The 26,367-nt window shown below is 34.6% G+C and overlaps 1 protein-coding gene across 3 annotated transcripts in view; it reads left to right on the top strand.

Annotated features, from left to right (window-relative positions):
• LOC148945393 (ubiquitin carboxyl-terminal hydrolase 47-like) overlaps window positions 1–26,367 on the top strand; it is a 163,981-nt gene that overhangs the window by 127,933 nt on the left and 9,681 nt on the right. For all 3 annotated transcript variants that reach the window (XM_089099421.1, XM_089099422.1, XM_089099423.1), the window contains 5 exons: window positions 2,039–2,277; window positions 9,200–9,293; window positions 12,479–12,572; window positions 18,417–18,676; window positions 20,364–20,594. In XM_089099421.1, the coding sequence (XP_088955547.1) occupies window positions 2,039–2,277; window positions 9,200–9,293; window positions 12,479–12,572; window positions 18,417–18,676; window positions 20,364–20,594 (918 nt within the window). The remainder of the gene's footprint in view (window positions 1–2,038; window positions 2,278–9,199; window positions 9,294–12,478; window positions 12,573–18,416; window positions 18,677–20,363; window positions 20,595–26,367) is intronic.

Here is a 26,367-nt window from a genome sequence, read left to right as displayed (position 1 = left end):
AGTATTTGGTAGCATAGAAGGAAGGTACTGTTAACAAAAAATATTGTTAAAAACTTCTAATGCTTTGTAAGGTTTATTATTAGTGTGTCGTTCTAACATAAGATCTGTGGAATTGCCTACGGATTCAATATAAGATCTTTGACACTTTGATTGACCTGGAATTCATAGTTTTTTTTTTTTTTTTTTTTTTTTTTTTTTTTTTTTTTTTTGTATCATAGTAGATACTGTTAAAAAAAAATTATTGTTAAAAACTTTTAATGCTTTCTAATGTTTATTAGTTGTCTATCGTGCTAATATAAGATCTGTGCGATTGCCTACAGATCTAATATAAGATCTGTGATACTTTGATTGACCTGGGATTCATAGTAAATAAAAGCAAATAACAATAATTGGCTTAGAATCCCTACGAAACATGGAAGGAAAGTGTCAAGAATGTTCAGTAGCAGGTGGCTATTACGTTTGCTTGGAGTATTGTAAACAATTATAAAGCTTTATGCCAATTGAAGCTATCCACTTGATCAATCTTCTTGTTACCCAACATTAACCCTTCAGCTTTACTTATTGCTAGTCTAGGCAACTTAGTCTTGTTGACATTAATTTTCAAACCTATTCTTGCACCCTGAACTTTCGAAACTTCCAAAAATCATTCATTTTGTAACATTTTAATCTAAAACACTCAAATTATCAATGTAATCTAAGTCTAGGATAGTTTTATTTTCCCATTTGATTCCATAGCCTTTGCTATATACACAAAAATGAACAAAAAAGAAAAAAATTCACCATCATATTTCCTTAGCAAGTTTCTATGCCTGGGAATGCATGGAGAGAGAGGGAGGGGGACAAGAAAAGGCAATACAAGGAAAAAAACATTAAAACAAAAAAGACTGGCCAACTGTTCACCAATCATTACCTGTTGTTAATTGCCTTAAATAAGTCTTGGGAGGGTATTTTGTGGCTCTGCTATGGAACTAGTTATTAACACTAAGTAAAATGATGTCTTGAAAAGTAAAATATTTGCAAGGTATTAAACAGTAAAAGGATGTGAATCTGTTGTTATTGTTGTTGTTAGTGCATCTGGGCTATCTGCCCAGATAGTGGTGAATCTGCCCAGATAGGGGTGGTGGATTTTAAACTTACCCTTTTCAAGAAAGTTTTGGAAGGTAGATAACAATGTAAATCCCATCTGGTATAGGGAACAAAATATAGATTGAATATGTAGATTCAGATGAAAAGAGGTTACAATCTCATGCACATAATTTTATAGTATTATATCGCATAATTAGTATGATAGAACTAAATAATATAACTATAGTAGCATAAAATAGTCACAGAATATAGTTAATTTTTTTTTCTATTGCTGGTTCTTATCGTTAATTATTTTCAATTATTGTATAAAGTATTCTGATTAAAATGTGTTATGAACTTGTCTTAAATACTTCTGAAGCTTCCAATATAATCCTGACCTAACTTTATTCAATTATTGTAAAAAGTATTCTGATTAAAATGTGTTCTGGACTTGTCATAAATACTTCTGAAGCTTCCAATATAATCCTGACCTAACTTTAATTTTATATAAATTTAAAATTCCAAGTTAATTTAAGTTAGTACAACTTAATTTAGATTAATTTAATTTAAGTTTATATATTGTAACAAAAGTTGAATTCAATGAATATGAATTTGACTGAAATCAATATATATTTAATTTAGGTAAATATAAGTTGAATTTAAGTTATTATAAATTTAAATAGTCATCTAGATTCATCTATGGTTATCTAGATTCATCTAGATTATCTAGATTCATCTTATCTAGATTCATCTATCTAGATTCATCTAATTCAGACAATAAAAACAAACAGGGGAAAAGAACAGAAGGGGGAAACCGCTTTTGTATTATTTCTGTAACATCTATAGCTTGAGGTTAAAGTCTAACCCTTTTTTTTCACTATGTTGTTTCGATTTGCGAAGCCGATGAATCAATTCAATTTTCCTGATTTATCAGAATGTTTTATTCAAATTAAAATAAGGCATTTTATTTCAGGACTATCTTGTTACAGACGGCCTCCCACTGACTCGATGGCAGCCCCGAGAGGGAGAATTAGCCTCTGATGAAGAGGTAGGCAATATTTCTCTTGGCTCAATGTCCCCACAGCCAGCTTCCCCGTTGAATACAGATGATTATGATTTAATTGATGTTGATCAAGACTTGAGTAGTGACAGGCGATTTGAAACTGGTGAACATTCTGCCAGTGAAGATAGCAGTTTAACCGATTCAGACAGGTAAAGCTGAATTTCAATATTTGTCTAATTAAAGAAGTTATGTGCCAATAGCTATGAACGTCGGTGCATATAGGAAAACGTTGAGAGGCTATATGAGAATTTTTGTGGAAGGGGGTGGGGTGTCTGAAGTGTCAAAATAAATCGGTAATTTTAGGCCACTATTTATCTAAGGGACTTCTCCTGGTTTAAGCGACAAGACCGCCCCATCCTAATGTGCTTGTATTGTACGGGTGATATTTTTAAGGATCTTAACTCCCTAATTCTTGGATACAACTTTTGAAAACATATTTGACATTAGCTAAATAAAAAATAAATAAAAAATTTAACCTTTAAGTCTTTTTGAAAAAAAAAAAATCCCATGGAACTTGAGTTTGTTTTTGTGTTATTTTCAATCGTTTAGACGAAGAAAACCTAGCAAAGTTTGTTGTGAATTAATTATGTCTGCTTTCAAATCGAGTCTTGTAGTTTTTCAAAGCAAATAATTACTATTAAATTTTCTCGTAGGCTGCTCCTCCCCCCCCCCCTCCAACATAAACAAACAAAAGGAAACTGATGGTGCCTTGGATCAGTAGTGTTCACTAAAATTTATTTCAGATGTGAGGGTGGGGGTGGGGGGGGGGTGTATTATTCTGGAAAGTTAAGCAAATAAACCATGTCAATTTATTAGAAGTTATAGAACTACTGCAGAAGCTATGAGGTGGGAGGTGGACCTGGATGTTGATATTTGGCTTTAAAAAGATGCTTTTTAAACATAAGATACTCTCTGTCCTTCTTGAAGACTTTCTGGTTTCTCAATACGGGAATTTTGGTATTATTCGCATATATATTCAATAACTTTAATTTTTTTTTTTTTTTTTTTTTTTTTTACAAAAATCTTGTTGGTCGATCATAGACAACCTTATAGTACCTATACTACAAATATATAGCAACTGGTTGTTAAATATGTTAATTTTTCACTTATTAATTGTTACAAATTTAATGAAATCTCAGCTAGTAAAACTTAGATCTTGGATAAAATTAAAATGAAACTAAGTTAAAATATGAGCCATCCAAGAAACGCAGCCCTGCTCCAGAAATGGAATTTAAAAAATTAATAGAAAATTCTAGCCAGTGGTGCTTGTGAGTGTTCTAGCCAGTGATCAATAAGCGATGTAATTTAAGACACGGCTACTACGTGGCAAATGTGATTTAAAAGTTCAGTGACTTCGGAAGGCACTGCCTAAATCCTTTTGTATTGTGACGTTTGAACATATAAGAATTGAATAGTATAAGAACTATAAATATGTATTATATGGTTGAATTAGTGTATTGGTTGAGATGTTTTTGCAGCTGGTTGTGAATGGAGCCGTGGTCAAAAATTGTTTGATTTTTTTTTTTTCAAAGCCAGAATGAACCAATAATAATTGTTTGTGTTTATTGCCCGTACCTTACGCACGAATATATCTGCATACCTTGAAATATGATGGGCACATAGCTACTGTCAAACGAACTTTAAAGAAATTATTAAAAAATAATTTCAAAAAAAAGAAAAATAAATTAAAAATGAAATTAATAAAAATAAGAATTTGTTTTTGCCTGTTGGTCTTATAGACATTTGAATAAAACTGGATTTAAAAGAAAGAAAATATTTGGTAACCAATCATTGCATAGTAAATAATAAAACTAAATTAAATGTTTCAAATGTACCGAAATATAGAAAGAAGTTTCAGTACTATTTAATTTTTTAATGTTAAAATGAAGAGCCTTTGGAGGCATTGAAGGGATGATAGCTTATTGATGATAGCAGAACACTCACAAGTACCATTGGCTAGAATTTTCTATTATTTTTTTTAATTCCATTTTTGGAGCAGGGCTGCGTTTCTTTGATGGCTCATATTTTAACTTAGTTATTGTTCTCAGATTTGCCAGAAAGTTGTAACTAGAATTGCAAATTATTGCTTGCTAGTTCTATGCACTTCTGGCTGAAAGTAAGGGATTTGGAAGTCTATATTTCAAAAACTTTTCTTTTTGGATTTCTTTTTTGGATGTTTTGCATAATGCCACATTTAAGGTGAATTTTCCAGAAATGAGATAAGATAGGGGGGTCAGTGAGAAGTGGGGATTTTTGTTTGTATTTACCATGAAAGTTGTGCCAAAAAATGAAATGAGATTAAGAAACAAGAGTTGGGCCCAGTGGCGTAAGTTTTTCAAAATTTCGGGGGGGGGGGGGCAAAATACACTTTTCAAAATTGGGGAGGGGGGGGGGGTAATAAAAATACCAATAAAAAGGCATTTTTAAATGAAAGTACCCTAAAAAGGTAATTTTTAAAATCTGGAGGTAAACCAAAGGGTATGTGCCTCCCCTCCCCTTCAATTGACTCCACTGTCTTTCCCCGTCAATAAGGAAAGAAATAATAACTCTAAGGATTAGGCATGGGCACTGTTCTGTTTTCCTGAAGAAACAGAAAAAAAATAAACAGGGCTTGAATGAAACAGAACAGAAACAAAACAGGCCAACAAAAAAAAGCAGAATACCTGTTCCTGTTTCTGTTCTGTTATTTGGTAAAAACAGCTTTCATTCCAAAAACAGCTGTTCAAACAGCTGTTTTTGAACACTTAAAGGTTAAAGAAAAAAATATAAATGATAAGTTTTGGCTTATTATCAGAAAGTTAATTATAGCATCAGTTATTCAAACCTTATAGCTTATCACTTAAAAATTGCGCTTTCCCCTTGTTTGGACATTGTCCGGGCATACTCCTTTTGCAAGAAATACTCAGAGATCAAAAATGCCTGTTCGCTTGATACTAGTAGTAGTACGCTTAGATGCTTTACAGCGGTTTCTGACAGCTCCGAAAAGATCTCATAATATCTATTCTAGAAAATGAATGGGTCTCCAATATGAAAACATTATTATTTTAGTCTCTTATTAACTTCTCGTCAAGATTGTCACTTGCCACGGGTATTACTTTTCTCTGGCGATAACATTTTTTAGAAAACCCAGTACTATTACAGCGTTTTTTTTTTCGCTAAAAAGTGCAGTGTTTCTAATAAAGGGGTGGAAAATTGTCTTTTTACGCAAATATCGCCATTTTTTTCTTTATGTTTATTTTCTTTCATTTTCCGTCCTTTTTTTCCAAAATGCGTATTTATGTTTATGCACCATCTTCTCAAACTACCCGGAAATGCCCGGACATTTCGAAAATAAAACGATTTTCAGCATGAAATTGTAAAGTCAGCTCAAAGTCATTAGTGTTTCAGCAGAGCCTATAGTTGATTTGGGAGGGGGCGGCTTCTCCCTCCAGACTATGCTTTCCACCCTCCCCCCCCCCTATCTGGACTTCGGATCCCCCCCCCCCCATGTGGAACGTTTGGACTTCGGAAGCCATCTTAAACAAAAGTATGAAAGAAGAAAGAAGGTTTAAAAAAAATTTAAATGAAAATTAATGGTTTAAAGGCACTTCGCATATTTTTACGGCACTTCGTGCTAGAAAATATTGTTCTAGGCCCTCCACCACATACATTCTTAAGTAAATAAGTAAAGGGAAATTTCTCAAATTCCGAATTTCAATGAAATTTAGATTATTTGATACATACTTTCTTCAATTATTCTCTTCTCTTAAATATTTTTTCAAAGGGATGCAAATATAATGACAATTGCACTTTTTGGTATCTTATTTCGAAAATTTCTGTGGCTTTGCGGCAGAAAATACCTTATCCAACGCAAACACTTGCTCTATCATATAAATTGCTACTACTTCAAACTTTTATCTCAAGAATAGGAGCGGGCATGCTTTTGAGTAGATAGCTACGTTTCTCATGGTCCATTCCAAAAGGAAAAGGGTAGTGACACCCTCTACTATGACTAACTATAATTACGCAATCCAAGAATTCTAATTCTGTTTCTTAGCCGATTTCCCCTCCCCCCTCCAGAATCTCTGGATCTTCCAATATTTCAAAGGTATAATTTAAGAAAAGATGTACTTTTTGCCCCCTCCCCAGGATTCATATAAATTCGTACTACTGTATTTATGCAAATTAATGAAAAAAGAAAAGCTTACGGGAAAGATCTATATCCAGGTTGCAGCGGTAGCTAGCAGCCTAGTAAGAGTTATAAGAAAAGTGCCTGTTTTACCCCGCTCTGCAGGATTTATATAAATTCGTACTACTGTATTTATGTAAATTAAGGAAAAAAGTAAAAGCTTACCGGAAAGCTCTACGTCACTCTGAAAGATAGACTAGTAGTTTCTTTTCAAAACATTTTAAGGCATTTACGGCAGAGTTGCTAACGCTGCAGCAGCGTCTTACAATTTTGAAACCTGTTGCATCCAAAAACGACTGGAGCCAGCTTTCCTCACTAGACTCTACCATAGCCTCAAGGACTTCAGCAGTACAAAGGCGAGCATGGGCGCCCATAGACTAAATTTTAGGGGGGGCTTATCTGGTCTAATCGGCACTTTTAGTGCTGTTTAATTGAAAACTCAAGACAAAATATCATAGACAGCGCTACAGCGCTGCCTAAGTAAAGAGCGATGTGGACACAATATTTTGTTCTTTTCAGACCAGAGCACTTCTTATAGAAAGAAATGTAACAGGAACTTTAAAAGAGCTCATGGAGGGCAACCAGCTCCCCCTCCCCCGCGTCAATCACTTCCCCAAGCACATCCGATCAAAATTTTGAGATTTTGTTCAGTGTAGTTTTAAGGTCCGGAAATTATGACTTTGAGAATGACAACCCCCACAACCCTCAGAACAAGGGTTGTAAGTTATGCCCTATGGGGATATAAGTTTTTTTTAAAGAGAGGGTGGTCGTATAAACCTCACAGGTGGCTCATTTGATTGGTAATGAGAAGTTCTACTGGCCTTTTTAACAGTCAAAAGTGATTGGAGGTCATGCATCCCCCCCCTATATACCAATCATTTCCCTAAATACATTCAATCATAATTTGTGAGATAGCCATTTTGTTCAGTGTAGTTGAAAGGTCCAGAAATTATCTCTTTGAGGATAACCCTCCCACCCCTCCCTCTATAGCCCCCCATATAGCCCTCAGGTCAAGGGTTGTAAGTTACGCCCTGGGGCATATAAGGTTTTTATAGTAATGGTGGTCGTATAAACTTCAAAGAGGGCTAATTGGATTGGTAATCAGAAATGATAGTGCTCTTTTTAAGAGTCAAAGTGATCAGAAGACAAATAGCCCCCCCCCCTCACACACACACACACACGTCGTATTTTCCAGAAACGGATCTAATAGAATTTTAAGGTGGCCATTTGTTGTCGTAGAAACTTCGAACAGGGCTCATTCGGTTGGTAATTGAAAGGGCTAGTGCCTTCTTTAATAGTCAAAAATGATTGGAGGGCAACCACCCCCTCCCCACGTCCATCATTTCCCCAAACACTTCCAGTCACAATTTCGAGCTAGTTATTTTGTTATGACTAGTTTTAAAGTCCAGAAATTATGTCTTTGAGGATGAGAATCCTCTCACAGTCCTCATGGCAAGGGTTGTAAGGTATGCCCCAAGGGTATTTAAGGTTTTTATGGAAACGGTGGTCGTATAAACTTCGGAGGGGGCTTATTGGATTGTAAATCGGAAGTTGATGAGCCCTTTTTAAGAGTCAAATTTATTAGAGGGCAGCTATACCCCCACCCCACGTCCTATTTTCCCCCAAGGCATACGATAGAAATTCTAAGATAGCCATTTGTTCAAAAATAGTCCAAAGATCTCATAACACAGTCTTTGGGGTTGACACAACTCCCCAAAGTATGGGGATAAGGGTTTTAAGTTATGCCCCGGGGGATGTAAGGTTTTTATGAAGAGGTGGTCTTGTGAACTTTAGAGGAGGCTACTTTGATTGGAAATGTATACTTCTAGTTTCATTTTAAGAGTCAAGCGTGATAGAGAGAACCCCCCCCCCCCCCGCCCTCTCCCTGATATCCTTTTTTCCTCAGACGCATTTGATCGAATTTGTGAGACAGCCATTTTGTAGCCAATAGTCCAAAGAGAATATAACAATGTCTTCAGTAATCAAATATAAGAAATATTTTGGCGGACGTTGAACTAAATCAAAACAAACTATGAGAATGTGAACTTTCAAAAAGGTGACAAAGCAATATCTCAGGATTTATTTATAATATTAAGTTAGATCTTTAAGAGTAAGTTGTGGGGGATTTTGAGCTAGCCAGAAAGCACTATGCATATACTTTTAGTACAACAACTACAGTTACTGTAACTAATGACGCTTAGCGTATTAAGGTGAAACTTCTAGGAAGTGTTTAGGGGGCGTTCCAATTAGACGAAAAACTGTATTCATCCAGGTTTTCAAAAAGGCATAGGGTCCTTTCTAAGAGCAAAAAAGAGATTGGAGGGCAATCAGCCCGTCTCTCAAGCCGATTTATTACCCAAACACATCTAGTCAAAATTTTGAGAACTATTTTGTTCAGCATAGTAGAACGGTCCAGCCACTATGTCTTTAGGGATATTTGGCATGTCAAACCCCCACAATTATAACCATGGATTCTTATAGAAAAAAAATGAAAAAATTTTTTTTTTTTTCATCAAAAAAAAACTTTTTCCCGTAAATAAGCTTGTCGAAGACAAGTAAAGAGCTCCATTAAGCCAAAAATGGACAGAAATGAAGTCAAGTAATCGTCTAAGCGTAAAACTACCGCAAGTCACTATCAATAAATAAATGAAACTCAAAATGAACATAAATTAGAATAAATGGCGGAGTCAAACTCGAAACGAGCAAAAATTAACATTAGTAGGGCTGATAACCCCCATGTCTTCTCAAGAGCAGAACATAATTTGTGCTTTACTGAAATCAAAATATATTTAAATGTTTTCACTTTTTTTTACCTAAATAAGTTAAAAACTTTTTTTACTCACTTTTTTACCCATTTTATACTATACTTTTATATACTTTTAAAATACACCATGATTTTTTAGGACTTTGATGGGAGATCCTCCAGAAGATGGCATCGCAAGGCCACCGTCACCTCAGATGTCCTCACCAAGTAGCTCTCACTTTAAAATTGACCAGGTTTGTATTCAATATATTTTTTTATTTCTACCGTATCAAATAGTACACAAAGACGGAGTACAAAAATGGGAATAGTAATCAAAACAAGTAATAAGTATCATGGGTTTAAACACTACATCGAAACTTTAAACATAAATAAAATAAAAACACTAAAAATAGTCACATAGAAACTACTTCAGACATCGCTGTAAGAGAGGATCGGTCGAAAGACCTCTGTCACCTCAGATGTCCTCACCAAGTAGTTCTCACTTAAAATTGACCAGGTGTGTATTCAATATTTCTATAAAATAATACAGTACATAAAGACGGAGTACAATAGAGGAAAAAATCGCAACAATAATCAAAACTAGTAATAAGTATTACGGGTTTAAACACGAAACATAGACACTTAAACATTGAAACACTGGACATAAAAGATAGAAACACTAAACCAAGTCACATAGAAACTACTTCAGACATTGCTATCTAACGCGTGCCGCTGCCGGCAGAGGCGGCGGCGTTCGGTCCCATTTTTGATCGTTTTCTTTCTTTATTAGGATGATAACTGATTCTATGGGTATGTTTTGAAATAAGTTTTGACATGGCTGTTTTTGGGTCGGCTATTTTATTACTATAGATTTTTAAATTTGAGGATTAATTCTGAGTTTTGCGTCCATGTGGGCTTGTGAAGTAAATATTTTAAGAATTTTAAATATCTTTTATCTGCTAGTGTGAAAATCTTCCAAAATGGTGCAGTGTACAGGATATCTGAGAGTATTGTAGAATTGTGCAGTTTAGCAAGGGTCAGTTTTTTTTTCTGAGTTCTGAATACCTTTTTTTACTTTTAGTGTGGGAAATCAGGAGTAGAGGTTGCTCACTCGGGTTTTTTTTTTTTTTTTTTTTTTTTTTTTTTTTTTTTTTTTTTTTTTACGCCGTGTGTAGAAAGATTATATGGAAGTTTAGAATTGCTTGAAAAAAGTAAAGTTGGACAAGAGATTAAAAAGAAGAAATAAGACGTTTACAGGTGAAAACCTTCTATTATATTGGATATGGCAAATTTCATGCCCTAGCCTGAAGGGTGTTCTTTGCATTAAGATTGTTCGCGGAATTTTTTCTCTTTTAATTAAATAATAAAATCCATGAACATTACATAATTTTATTGAAAACGGTTGCTTGGTATGCATAAAATTTTTCGTGCCAGAACATGAATAGTTTTATTCTAATTAAATCGTGTTCTTCTCTACTCAGTAAATATGAACAGCGGATTAAGTAATCATTGAAGATTCTTTGGGGGGCAATATGATATGATATATTCATTTAACAACAACAACCTACATACAAAAATCAGTATGATTCACCCAAAACCAAACGGTCGACATTGGGTGAATCAGATAAAAAGTCATACATGTAACATAATTTAAATTCACTATAATAAGAAAGAAAGAAAGAAAACAAAATAATACTAGGGGGCAGTAACTACATGCCATACTGTGGGGTCACACTCACCAACCAACAAACAATTACAACTTAATTTCAATCGAACCAAATCAAATAAATCACTTTTGGAAAAAATTAGATACGCCCTATGGTTGTTGTCACATCGACATGAGGTAGAATTGTGATTTATTATTATTGAGCTTTTTAGGTGAGTTTACTGGCTGAGCGGTCTTTTAACCCGTAAAAGTAGCCATGGAAAAATAATATGGTTTTTGCACTAAGATTTTTGTTAATTTGAAACCAAAACAATATTCGTCAGTGATAACCATACAGCATTGGTTCATTTGCGTTTACAAATGTGAAGGAAAGATGACTGACAAGACAATTTAAAAGAGAAATAATAAAATTTCTATTAAAAGAAACTGTTAAAATTAATCGTTTGTGGCCTGAACAACGGTTTTATGGACTTGAAGGGTCTTTTTCTATTGTGTTTGGTTAAATTAGGTTAGGCTCTCATTCAATGAATCTTTTTTTAGTTTATTTTTAGTTTAGTTTTTTTAATGTTTTTAGATAATTAAATTTTTGACACAAGATAATTAATAAAGATACATGTGTTATCTCAGTTATGAAACTTTCGATTATTGTAAAGGGCAAACGTTTATTCTTTTGTTCCATTTTCATCTGTACATTATCTATTTTCCCTATTACCTATTTTGCCCGGAAATTCTCTGACTTAACCTAACCGAACTTAGCTTAATAGAAAGACCTATCTAGATATATGTAATCTAAACGGTTTTAGTAAATTATATGTCACTGTGTGATTTCCAAAGACTATGATTTGGGCTATATGAAAATCCCAAGGCCGTACCCAGAGGGAGGGGGTTTGGGGGGTTTGACCCCCCCCCCCCGAAATGTTTGTTTGACTCGTAAAAACGTAAAAAAAATGGATATAAACAAATTTTGTATGAGTTTTTTGAGGTTTTTTTGTGTAAACCTCCCCCCCAAAAAAAATTTTTTAAGCAAAACCCCCTCCGAAAAAAAACCCTGGGTACGACCTTGGAAAATTCTACGGATTGTTTGATTTTTCTGAAAGGTATAGGCCTACTGGCTGCCCTATCTATGGGCAGCCAGTTTCCGTCTCAATGCTCTATCCAGGGATGGGGGTTAGGGGGTTTTATCCCCCCTCCCCTAAATGTTTGTCAGACTCGTAAAAACGTACCAAAAATTAATGTAAACAAATTTTTGATTCGTTTTTTTTCAAATTTTTTTTTGTAATCCCCCTCCCACTCCCCCTGAAAAATAATTCTGGATGCGTTCTTGGTCCGTCTACACGATAATATTAAACGATCCAGATTCGGTTTACGTGCTTGGGAATTTGAATTTTTTAACAGACCTGACTTGTACAAAAAGGTATTAACAAACAGAGCAATAAAGCTTTCATTCAGCGTCTCGTTTTTAATTCAGTTATTTCAGTTTTCCATGGTTTGAATTTGTTTTATTCTGCATATTTACCTTCGTAAAATTATCCAATCTTTTGTATTTCTTTTTAAATGTATTAATTTTATTTTTTATCAGCTTTTCATCCAGTGCTATGTTCGGAAAGTTCATGTAGATGCTTGCCCACAGGCAGATGGAGAAGTCCCACTTAAGATTGGTCTGAAAGTCCAATCAGGAAAATTTGGAACCTAAAAGATCCTATTTATGTATCATGTCTTATGTCTTTTTTACACCAATTACCTGAGTCAAATCTTCGCATTTCTTTTTTCCAGGCTGGAGCTTCCAGAAGCGAAATGTTTTTACCCCAAAATCAAGTTCCTAAGTTTTTCAGATTAGAAGAAATCAAAAAAGAAAAAGGGAACACTGGTATGTTTTTGATTGTTTTACGCATTTTCTTGAGCCTTTATATGGTTTTTGTTCGTAAGGTTATTTTTTCTGGTATTTTCTATAATTTTTTTATTTTATCTAATCGTAAGTGAACTGTTATTTTTTTATAGTAAGGGTAGAACTCTCTCTCTCTCTCTCTCTCCCTCTCTCTCCTCTATCCTTTCACCCTCCCTGACAAAAAAATTCTAAATTTAGTATGATAATAGTTAAAGTACCAAGGACACCAAAATGAAAACACATTTAGCCCTCTTAATCTATTTTAGGTCTATTCATACCTGAAAATCCGGGTTTCCTACGAGTTTTTGTTTAGCTGCTATTGGCTTTTTAGTTTGAATAAATTCGCAAAACAGTATTGTCAATAATAAAACAACGATAAACTTCGGAGCTGAATAATATTAGCGAAAACTATTTCCTACGAATCCGACACTGTTTTTCATTTGTGACAATTCAAATTTACAAAATCTGTTGATTGTTATATATATATTAGTGAAACTACATTTTGTGAAAAAAATATGACCTCAAGTTTAGAAAGTGACTATTCTGATGCATCAGAAAATATTTTTGATCATGACCATGCGCGAGATGATCTGCACGATACCATTTTAGTATACTTGGTCCAGTTCGACCGCAACGCTGTGCCGGCGGATCCAACAAACACCACCGACGAGAGGCCTGGCGCCACCGAAGCGTCGTAACGCCGCTGGCACGCCGCCGCCGACAGAGGCGGCGGCGTTCGGTCGATTTCAAATTAATTTTGCGGCAATTCTTTATTGCGTCAACCGCAAATTCAGAGCTTTTCCTTCTTGTGTGGTTTAGTATTTCGATTTTCCTGATTAGAAATCAAGCAGGGCTTGCACTATCCCCGAATTTTCGGGTATTTCCCCGAAAATCTATGCGTCACCCCGAAAAAAAATTTAGTTCCCCGAATCCCCGAAAACCACGCAATCACGGTGCCACCCCTAGCAATTTATCCCCAGTGACTTTCCCTGCCAAATATTACTTGGCATACCATAATTCTTCACTACTCTCTTGTTCAGTAATTTTCGTCTCTTTTGTTACTTTGCATAAAAAGAGACAGATGCAATTGCCAATATTGCAATATACACAGATCTTCCTATGTTGACGAAAAAGAGGATCGTCTTTGTGAAATGAGTTCAAATCATTTCGAATGCAGTTTCCCAATTGCTATTTCTTACATCGTTTGTAGTCAATAATTTTATTTTCAAGTTGAATCCCAAAAACAAAACCTTCTATTGTGACAAATTTAGCTATAGACTAAGCTATGAACAAGGTTTAGGAATTGAAGATTGAACTGGAAGTTACCTAAAAAATATGATTCAAAAATAAATTGTAAATTATTGCCTATAGGAGGGGGGATAGGGGGCTATCATTTTTAAATGACAATACCTCATTTTTTTTTTTTATTGAAAGCGGGGATGCCAAAAGGTTAATTATTTTTTTCATTTAAAATGGAGACAGAAGAAAATGATATCAAATTCCCTAGGAAACCATTGAAATATTTTGATAGACCCAATGCCCCCCATTAGTACTTGTTCATTGTCTTGGGTATTTTGCGATTTCTCATAGGCTACTGGCCTAATTTGGTTTTTGTGTGCGCTCCCTTTTAATTGTATTCTTTGGATCTTATTGAATGCCACAGCACATCTATGACTCAGTTTTCCAATAATTTGAGGTATATCTGAGTAATTTTGACATTTTTGTTGTTTTCTTTTTACCCCCTTACTCATACCCTCGATTTTTTTCAAGGAACACTAAGCTTTTTAACGTTATTTTGTGTGTTTGTTTGAACCATATAGTGACCTAGTTAATTATTAAGTAACTTATTTTTCTAATGAAAGCTGAGACAGTATCCTATCAATGTGGTATCCACATTGGGATATATTAATTAGGGGGGGAGGGGAGGGAAGTATTACATTAAAATTAGAAGTTATCGAAATTTTTTTTATTGAAAGCTGTTATCCCCAATTTTTTTTTCTAATTTAAAGCAGAGACAGTAATTTATCAAGGTGGTATCCAGAGAGGGGGGGGAGTAGTGGGCTATAATATTTAAATCATAATACCTCGATTTTTTTAAAAGAACGGGTGCCAATAAGTTAAATATTTTTGTTATTTAAAGCACAGACGGTATCCTATCAAGATAGTATCCAGAGGGGGGGGGGGCATAGGGAGCAATTATATTTAAGTGATAGTACCTTGATAGTACCTGTTTTTAATACAAGATATCTTTTTAATAATCCAAAAGAGCAAAAAAAAAAAAAAAATCAATATCAAAGTCACCCATTTCAACTGTTTTAAATGTGATAGGCAAAGGGCATTATAAAAAAATTAAGCTTCTAAGTTAAAAGCTATATTCAAAGTTTCCTGATTAGCCTAATTTAATATTAAGATGGTCTGGCCTAAAGAATAAGACACACATATAGTCAGAATTCCATGGCAAATCCGTATCTAGCTAAATTTGTCAATACTCCTCCCATCCCTACTTCCCTAATGGTGAAGAATATACCCTAAATTAAAAATCAACACCATATTTTTGGTACATGGCCTAGACTGCATTTTTCAACGAAATTTAGCATTTTAGCACAATTCAAAATAATGAGTATTTTTCATGCTTTTTTATAATTAAATAATCACTTTACAGGAACTATTAATTTTGAGCCCTGAAGGGGCTAGAAGGCTCAGAACAGCCCATAGAAACCTAGTAACCCTATGCTCAAAAATTTGCTTCTTTAAATAACTGGCTAAGGAGAAAAATTGGTCATATGTAGCTGACTAATGATTGAAGCTGACTTAGGCTATATATTTCCATATTAGGGGGGGGAGTAAAGCCTCGGCTCGTGGTCTAAAATTAAAAGTATAAAAAACAAAATAACTTGTTCATTATGAAGTAAATAAGTAAGAGTCTTTTATTCAGGCTCATCACTAAACAAAATATAACCCAGTTGTGCTGATGATTTGTACCTGGTAATTATGTCAGTGATTCCAATCCTCAAAATGTAAATAGGGCAAAAATAACCAGTTAGCCATGATAAAATAAAAAGTAGCAAAATAGAAATAAGAAGGTATTTTTCAAAGTCTAACTGAGGCAACTACTCCCCCTCACATAAATGGCACCCCAAAATTATGTGGCCTAATGCTGAATTAGAATAAACAGTGTACAATGGCGAGTACAAACAATGCAATAATATATTGTATATGATTCATAATACAATAATATATATTACATAATAACAATGACAGATAATGATCTAATAGTATTGCTTTATTTAATCAACATTTGTCATTCAGAGAAGCCCTGACTCTCTAATTTTGTTCTTAATATAATTCCTGTTTTGTTCCACTAAATTTTTTTTGGTACTGTTCTAATATATGGGCAACATGCAAGAATGCAACTTGAGAAAAGCCAAGAACAGATAACACTACCCAGTAATTTCCTATCTTATGCTCTATAAACAAGGGGTTTCTCACTCCAGGAACTATATTCAATCTGTAGTTTTTTGGGGTTTAGGAGGAAAAAAGGTACCGAGGTTAGTTTAGGTTATGTATTTATTATATGCTATGCTTTACCCCCACCCTCCTAATGTGCAAATATACAGCAAAAATTTGTTTCTAAACTATTATATTTTTATCCTATTTTGTTTTATTTCACTAGCATTAACCAAACTTAACTTCTCGCATGTTCCCCAGATATTAGAAGAGTACCTTTTTTTTCCTGCATTGCTTTAGTGTAACAGTGTGACATCCTTTTCACTAATAAATACCCATAATTTTTTGAAGGCCTATAGGATATATGTTCTGAAAATTCAATTGATTATTATTATTGTTGCTGGTTTGTCTGTGAGTCCAGGCAATTTGATGTTCACGTGTTAGTCCTAAAACTCAGCTGCCCTTGCCTGAGACCATAGGCAGGCAGACCTTATGTTACTTGTTCACCTGCAAATCCAGGCAACTTGTTGGGTGAACCAATTTTGAATGAATTTTGTGTTAGTGTAACTGTCTGAGCTTATAAACTGGGTTGCCTGTCTAAGACATTAGGCAGACCCTATGCCACCTGGTTGCACACAAGGCCAGACAACTTTTCAGTCAACCAATTTTCAATTAATACTGTTTTAGTGTAACTGTCTTGGCTTATAGATTGGGTTTTCTGACTGAGGACTGCAAGTCCAGGCGACTTAGTGGTCAATTTAATCCTAGAACATGGTCAGAATGCCTTAGACTCTAGGGGGACAGGCCTGCTTGGAAAGTCTTCTTGAATTACAATAGGGATGACTAAGATTTTTGGGCTGACTCACAACAGACAATGTCTATGGAACTTGCTCATGAAGAAGCATCCTAAGCCTAATTTTCCTGGCCACATAAATTCTCAGGTAGGTTGACTAAGTTTTAGGATTGATCTGTGACGACCAAGTTACCTGAACTGCAATTGGAACTATGAAAGGCTATCTGTATGACTTTGTTGTTTTCTTTAGGCTATGTATCAGTGGGGTAATGTAACTTCTCTTGTATGACATTTTAGTGGATCATATATTAAATAAGAAAACAAAAAAGCTTTCTGTATAACTTAATTCATGTTTCTTTATAACAATTTCATGTTTAAAAAATCATACAGAAGACTTTATATCATTCTCCATGTTTAAAGGAAACACAATATTGCCTATTGTTTTGATTTTATAGTGCTTTGTATATAAGAGTAAATGACAATATTTGTTGCTTAGAGTAGGCTATAAAGAACCAATGACTTTAGTAGGCCAAGTCAAGCAGTGCTCACCCAAGTAGGCTAATTTGTATTTCTAATATAAAAAAGAATAAAAGGTATATGCTTCTATTATATAGTAACTATGAGGTAGATTTATATCAAAATATTCAAGCAAATCACACAGCCTACTAGGTGTCTTACCTTAGCCTACATAAGGTAGACTATCAGTGGAAGTCATTAGGTCTGCAAAACTACCAATAGGGTAGCCTATATATTGATACTTTCTTTTAGAATCATTAATGTTTACCTTTACACTGCTTCATGGTTAAAAGATTCTGGAATGCCAAAAATCCTAGTAACATCAAGACTAGGCCTAGTCTAGCCAAGCTCTTTTCAAGAAGCATTCCTTAAAAGTATTTTTCAAAGAAAAGAGCTTTGCTGAACTAGGTTCCGATTTCTCTTTTACCAGAACATACAAGAAAACAACACTTTCTAAGGCTATATGCTGATTTATTTATTTTTTGGTCTTTTTCTGCTGTTTAACAGCACACGTTCTTTAATTTTGAAATTGGCCACGAACTTTCGTATTGGAATACATTATGTAAACAGGCGATCTTTCTCCTTAAAAAATGAATTATCGGTTTTTCACACTAATTTAAGACGTATATGGCTGTGTAAGTTTGCACTTGACCAATTTAATGAATTAGTTTTCATTTTAGGTGTCCTTGGTACTTTAAAAATCATTATATCTATGCTTCTGGAGAGAACAAACACTGCGTTTACACTGCTTCAAAAGGTTTTGCGTTGATTTACCTGAAGGGACAGCTTCCGGTTCTTAATCAAAGCCGCTTTTTCTCGTGCATATACATCATCTAAACTGCAACTTTAACATAACTTGATTCCCTTAAAAGTTGGTAATTAATCATAAATGTTTTGAATCATGTAACCCCCCCCCACTACATAAAATCCGTCATATCTGCCAGCCTGATTTATCTCTCCTTTTGTCTTGATTAAATATAGTTTTTTTGCATAATCTGGTAGATATGTCCACATATTTGGCTTATTCTCTACCATCTTAGAACCACCATTGATTTCCATCTTTTTTTCAGAGTATAAACTCGCTGTCGATAGAAGAATGCACCTTGGTGATATGAAGAAGAACCTGGAACCTTATGTCAATGTACCCTGTGATTTCTTTAGAATATTTAAAATTCAAGCCTCTTCTGGTATTGATCGTGAATGTGTCAACTTGAACGAGTCCCTTGAGACATTTGGGGATGAGGCGTACTTAACCGTGCGACTAGGCAGAGCTTTAAAACCTGGTGAAATTAGAGGGAAAGTCTTCCACCTCCAGCCCAATGAAGCGGAAGTAAGTCTTCATGTTCTGAGTCAGTAAATATTATATGCTTCGTGGTTACCTTGGTACATAGCATAAAAATGTTAACCTTTTGTCCTGTCTGATGTAAAATGAGAATTAGACAAACCTTGTATGTGATAGTCAGTTTTTGACAAGTATGGTCATAAAAAAAACTAAACACCGTGGAAGAAAGAAAAGTTGGTGAAATAAAAGAAAAACTGGATGAAATGAATGAATGAATGAAATAGGACGAATGAATGAAAGAAAAACTTAGAGATAAAAAAAAACTGTAAATTCCAAGAGCTATAAGTTAAAACCTGACTTTCTTGTTTTTATTTCTTTTTTACCTAAAGTTCATCTTGTTCAATTTTCCTGAGACTGTATTTCGTTCTGCTTTTTTTTTTACAATTTTTAACAGCTTTTCTTCCTTTTGTTTCTGTTCAATTTTTTTCCATTTTACTTCCACCGAGGGTGGTATATCAGAGATCTTTGTAGAATTTGTATACTTTCCGTACAGTTTTACAATGCTTATAAATTCTTCTCGCTTTTTGCATTATTTGTTACGTCTAATCAATAGTGTCCCTTTGGTAGCATAGTGTATTGATGCTCTGCATGTCAATACGGGGCCCAAAGATTTATCCATGCTACAGCCAAGTTGGATGACACTCTTGCTACCTACTACTACTGCTAAAAACTCACTGCCGCATCAAGCCAACTGAGGCAGACAGCTACGCACGCCCCTCCTCCATTCCTATCTACTCAATGCCTCCCATTCCCAGCCTCCCATTTGAAAGTTCCCATTTTCATTAAGTCTTTCCTTGTTTTTCTTTGCCCTAGACAGTTTGCTGCAAAATTCTTGTTTCTGTCATGTCTGACTGAGATGCATTTGCTAATGCAGCCCCAAATATGTATTGCGTGCAAAGCCATCTATAGATAGATCTTGACAGGGATTTTTTTTTCTGTGCAATTTTTACTTTTTTTTCTTCTTTTTTTTCTTTTTTTTCCCTTAAAATAGAAACTTAATATTTTGTTTTGGTGATATGAATTTCATTTTGTTTCTATTTTTCTTGAGGAAGTAAATTAGCATGCACAGTAATCTTCCACATATGTCATACCTGCTATGTTTATTTATGCAAATTAAGCTTTAGGTCTCTTCAAATGTTGGTTTTCTAGCCCTGTTGAAGCATATAACCCAAGCTCAAATGCCATCTCACATAATATTGGTAGTTATTTTTTAACAATCTATAGATTCTATTAACAGTTCAATATTGACAAGTTGTTGCCAAAAAAATTCCCCTCTTTTAGGAAGGGATATTCCTATATCCTTTCGTTTATATAAATCTGTGAAGTCTTTGCCAGATTTGTATCAAATAAACAACAAGGCCTCTAGTTCTTTATATTTAGATTAGCACATTTTTAAGCACCTCCAATGTTTATCTTGTATCTATGTGCATCATCATTTTTTTATTCGTTTCTTCTCGGGAAAAAGTCAATCAATGTACGTAAATGTACCGACTTGGCATCCTCTTATTTTTTTTTATTTTTTTGCCAGCTCTTATATTTATATTTTCCTTTACATGTTTTTTATTATTATTTCCACAAGGAATTCTCTGCTCCGAATGTATTTATATTTAGTGATTCATTTTGTTTGTGCTATATAATACATACATATGACTGCTAAAAACAATTTGTGTTTTAGCCTGTTAGTCCTAACTGTCTCTTTGAGTGGATTTTGGAGCCAGGGACTTCTGTGCGGCAAGTGCGAGAAGAGCTGTGGAAGGAATCACAGAAGTATGGGGTCGATGTGCCTTTAGAACGGTTTTGTGTCAGGATGAAGTCCCGGAAATGTCCGGCCAAGATCTTTGCGGATCATGAAACTATCGGAAATGAAGATATCCCATTGTATGCCAACTGGGAAATTTTTGTACAGGTATTGATGAGCGATTTTTATGTCTATCGGCACAACTTACCCCTAATTTTATACCCTTAAATCATTCATTCTAATAAGCACATTGTCCTGTAAAAATCCGAACCACTGTGTTTGTATTCACGTTTTGTTGAAGTTCTTTTAAAGGGTGCAGAATAAAAAAAAAGTATGGCAACACTGATGAAAATGTTGTGCTGCCCTAAAATCTTCATAATTTTTAAATAGTAAAAAGAAAAATCGGTGGCTAAAGTGGGTCCAGGGGCAAAAAGTTATATTTTGATGTCCTTGGTACTTCAAGGGTGAAAATGGAATTTGCAACAATAGCCCTTAGAATATTTGAAAAGAGCGTTCAATAGTGGTATCAATTCAGGAAAATGTATGGGGGGGGGGTTAACAATTGAACAACATTGATCATATGTATCTATAAAAAAGGCGTAGAGGTTCAGTCAAGGGGTAATATAGCACATAGCTAACAAAAATTACAATGAAATAGAAATATCAAGATATTTTCTAGAATCTAGGGGACTTGGCTGTCACCCAGTACTAACAAGTAAGGAAAAGAATTGAATTTAAGATGTAAGATGAATTAAAAATAGAAAAAAAATTGAAAGAAATTAAATAAAAGTAATTGACGAGTAAATAAAAAGAATAATAAAACTAGTAGACGAAAAGAAATGAATGATGAACTCTGTGAAAAGTAAATAAAGAAAAGTAATCTTAAAGACAACTTAAACATCAAAGTGTTAGTTGTGATGATATCCAATTTTTTTTCACTTCTTATTATATTTATTTTATTGTTCCAACTGCGACTACTTTCCCTGTTCCCGACAGTATCTGCTGTAAAGAAAGAAAAAAACACTTTAAACACTGTTTAAACTGTTTGTCTGTTGCAGTATTTTGTTATTTCCATCCTTTCCTAGTGTTTTATCACCTATTCATTCAAGACCTATCATCTGTTTTTAAAGCGAACGCTTCAATGAGTCTTTTTTCTAGAACACTGTTCAACACGCTAAGTGTCAAGGGCACCGGCGGAAAATTTTCCAGGGCGGGGGCAGACGCCAAAATAGTAGTGGTGGTTAGGTGACAGAAAAGGGATCAATTAAAGGGTAAAGGGATCAATTTATCTAATCAATAATATATTTAATTATTATGCATTTAATCTTAAAAGAAAATCACATTCAAACCAAAATTACAGAAAGATTTATTGCTTCCGTAGATTATAACAGATGTAGACTTGTCTTTATGCAATGTCGCATACGCCTTAAAATAGTTTAAAGAAGGAGTAGAGATACTCAAAAATCATCCTGCCTGCATAGATACCACGTTTTGATTTTATAACGGCCATGTAAGATTTACCTCTTTCATAACGGGACGATTCTCCCCTTCAAACTTAAATCCCTATTATATTCAGACATTAAAAAAAAAAAAATAGCGAAAAAAAAATTAGCTTTCTATCCAGTTGTCAAATTGACCCTCTTTCTTTTTATTGTCCCATTCAGCTAAATAAAATGAACGGGTTCAAAAAAATTTTGTCACGGGAGAATCTTATCAAATTGTTTGTGATAAAAAGCTGGAAGTAAAAAGTGACTTAGGCCAATATTCACCAAAACTAAAAATGGAATTCTCATTACAATTGCTACACCAGCAGTATTGGCTTTTTATGCTAAATCTAAATTATAAAATTCTTTCAGGTTATTATTACCCACCCTAAACCAAAAATCTGAGAAAATTTGCCTGATTTTTGAAAAAAGGGGAAACATCCCCCAAAAAAGCAAGGGATCTTATTGCAAATCCCTTTATTAGATATACTGTATCAGAAAACCCCACTGCAGAGGTTTCAAGCTCCGATTTTCCAAATGTGGAATTTCGCTTTTTTTTTCAGAAGAAACATCGTCGATGCATGTTTATTTGGTTTTTTTTCCCGGGGTGATTGTATGAAACCGAAGGTCCAAGATAGTTGAGAGGGGGCTCATTCAAAAGTAAATTTAAAGCTATTTTTTAAGTGATTTTACCCCAAAGAGGACGAATTTGCAATCAATTTAAAATTCTGAGAAGCTAATTGATTTAACAGTATCAGTGACTATATTTTAGGCTTCCCCGTTGCAAACCCAGTAATGCCACACGATAGCAGTACTGGATTCAACCAAGTCGATTCGCTTTATTTGTAATGAAATTAGGCTACGTTTGGGACAAGTACATCAAATTATATCATGGTTAGGTCTGGGTATGATTTGGAAAACAATCAGAAACTAAATAAAAAGAGCTTTTCAACTGAAAGCAAGGAAGAGATTTCAAACCTATTTGATACAGATTATTCTTGAAGGGGGCTGTCTCCTCCTTAGCTCCTTACTCTTTACTGTGAAGTTTTGTCCAATTTTTTTAAGAAAATTTGCAATTGGAAGAAAAAAAGATTTTTCAAAGCACTAAAAAACTTTTGTTTAATGAGCAAGGTGTTGAGAAGAGGGCAGCCCCCCTTATATATGGAGTAACTTCAATTTATTTTCAGTTTTAAACTTGCTCCTTACTTTAGTTGAAAAACCTTTTCTATTTGTGTAATTAAACTTTATGAAATTGTAAAGTTTTATGAATACAATACTTTTGGTAACGCAAAAAAAACGACCAATATTTCAATGATCTCTCTTTGGATTTTGATGGATAATCAAACAGTTCGTGGTAACGAACTGTAAGTAAGGAACGACCCGGCTCAATAGTAACCGAAATATATCAAAAGAATGGGCTTACTAGGCTGATTCCAAATATATAAGTTTCATTAAGTTTAGTCTTACCCATCAAAAGCTACGAGCCTGGGAAAATTTGTCCGGTTTCGAAAAAAGGGGAAAAGACCCCCTAGAACTCTTAAAATTTTAATGAAAATTACACCATTAGATTCAGCGTATCAAAAAACCTTACTGTAGAGGTTTCAAGCTCATATCTATGGAAAAAGCATGTCAATTAAAGTCAAAATATATAAAAATGAAAAAAGTAAGTAATTACAAAAAAATACACAAAACAATAACCTACTTACAAAAGCTAAGATATAAACTCCCGGCATTCAGTTCTGTTGAGCAATGCCAAAGCGTTGGACGGTTATTTTTTAATAAAATCGACAGTTTTGAACTTGGTTATCAAACACCAAAATACTTAGTACCTTTAGACTCAGTGTTTTAACAAAGTAACGCATTATTAAAGTGGTTTGTTCAAAGTAAAACATTAAAACTAGGATAAAGAAAATCAAATAAGAATTTTTAGTTCAATATTTTAATTTAATTTTGAATACCAAAACCGAATCAGTCAATCAGTCTTGATTGAGAGTTCAGAGGAGACACTTCTCCAGTGATTTATTTATAATCTGGATTCCTGTAATTTCGCAACCTAACCTGTGTACAAAAACGTGCTTAATTCACGTTTTTGATAAGACTTCTCTTGTGAATTATTTATAATCTGGATACCAGCAATTTTGTAACCTAGCCTGTGAACAAAACGTGAATAATTCCTGTTTTGGATAATGTGGATACTAATACCTGACTTGTGGATACTTTGACTTAAGGTGACCCATTAATCTATTTAACTTTGTTAAAATAGTGAATATTTAAATTTCTTGGCAACTGATTAGTAAACACTAAACCAGATTACTGGTACTTTTCTCGTTACTGTTTATTATTTTGAATTTATTGAGAAACAATTTCAAATTAGTGTTCGAATCTGTGATTTTGAATAGCTCAAATGTTCGGAAAAAAGGAGCCCCCAAAACAACCTCCTGATAGGGATATGAGTAAGTCACCATTTCAACCATCTTCAAAAGCCCTTGCTAGAAACCCCCCCCCCCTACAACTGCGTATGTACCAGCGACCTCTCTGAAGAGTATTTATACCCTACACATGGATACCACCCAATGTCCATCACCCTCAACAACTGATACTGAAAAAGATGAAGAAGGCTTTAAGATAGTAAACTCGGCTAAGCGTAGAAGACAGAGAACAAAAAGTCCACCAGATTTAGCAATAATACATCAAACCGATACCACGAACAACTCTTCAAGAAATCCAGCCGATTCCCCGGTAATTATTCAACTAGTTCCCCAATCTGATAATTGCTTGTTTACCAACCGTAATCTACCAAAGTTGCGAGTTTCCCTCTTCAAGACCATTCGTTGCAACTTTAATATGAATATAAACATATCAGGATCACTAGGTATCCTTTTGAACGATCCCACATCAGTGAAAAAGGTAATAGAGCGAAAAAGTGTTGAAAATGTTGTTGTCACAGCCCACCTGTGGTCCCCAGGCCCAATACAAAGAAAGATGGTGCTCTACAATGTCCCTAAATTGTTTCTAAATTCGGACCTGATGGAAGTATTGATGAATGAAAGAGGTGAATGCATTCCGGTCTCTAGTGTTCATACCCTTCGTCGTGAAACCACTGAAACCTCAAACCTTAAAACTGTGTTGTTTGAGCTTCAAGGACAATTTAATATTGACAAAGTGTTCCTCTTTGGCCAACGAAAATCTTTCAAGCCTTTCAAAGAAAAGCCGTTACAATGTACTAAATGTCTAAAGCTTGGCAATCAGATAAATACTGCAGAGAGGATTCCAACATTTGTAAGATTTGCCTAGGCAAGGACCATAATGAGTCAAACTGTCAATTTGACCCAATATGTACTAATTGTAAGGGTAAACACCAGTCCCTAGATAAAGGAAACTGTCCCAAATATAAACAAAGGGCAGAGATACTAAGAATAGCAAATGCGCAACAACTTCCAATCCCTTTTTTAGCAATGCAAGTCCCAAGGAAACCAAGATTCCCCCGTCCCCCAACAGGCCTCAGACAACCAACAGCCCCTGAACCACCAACAGGCCCCAGGCAACCAGCAGCCCCCAGGACACCAAGAGTTCCCAATGCTTCCCCTAGTGTTGAAAATTTTCAGAATAATCTCATCCGAGATAAAACTAATCCATGGTTCCCCTTGATAGCAAGTGCCCCCAAAAAAACCCTGAAGAACCCCATTTCGGAAAATCCTGCGCAAGGGAAGACATCAAGACCGACAAATCTACCTGGAATTACTCCCCACAGATTTCACAAAGTTTCTCCAAATGCTTTGGAAGATGAATCAAGCGTGTACTTTAAATTAGCCAGCTTTACAGTTACCTCTGTGCTCATCTTCTAATTAGAGTTACTCAATCAGTTGAAATGCATTATTCTGAAGAATTTGGCAAAAACCCACTTCGGCGAGACCATAGTTTCCGAAGCAGAAATTCAAATTGAGAGTGTTTTAAGCCAACATAGGCTGATTGAGTCACAATCAGAACGCCTGACGACTATTTAATGTGTGACTTTTTGTTTTTAACTAATTTATCCCTTTCTAATAACATTGCTTTTAATTATATCGATTTAGAAGATAATCACCATGCCAACCTTATAAGCAGCCCCCCTGGTACCTGAAAAAATGCTAGCAGTAAATACCTTGATATTTTCCAATTTACTACCAATGTGAAGCCAAAACTAGTAAATAATAATTCCCTTAATGTTCTTTGTTTCAATATCAGAAGCATCCGGGATAAGTGGCTCAAGTTTAAAGATTTCATTTCATTTAATGGTGTCTGCCCTTTTGATGTAATAGAATTAACAGAGACATGGCTTTCCGATAATGATGATATAAACTCCCGGCATTCAGTTCTGTTGAATAATGCCAAAGCGTTGGACGGTTATTTTTTAACAAAATCAACAGTTTTGAACTTGGTTATCAAACACCAAAATATTTAGTACCTTTAGACTCAGT

Source organism: Artemia sp. Qi Xiang Cuo, chromosome 13, assembly GCF_049724085.1.
Source record: "Artemia sp. Qi Xiang Cuo chromosome 13, ASM4972408v1, whole genome shotgun sequence".
Classification (NCBI taxonomy): domain Eukaryota; kingdom Metazoa; phylum Arthropoda; class Branchiopoda; order Anostraca; family Artemiidae; genus Artemia; species Artemia sp. Qi Xiang Cuo.
The sequence above is the reverse complement of the archived record's forward strand: the minus strand, read 5'-3'. Positions and strand labels throughout refer to the sequence as shown.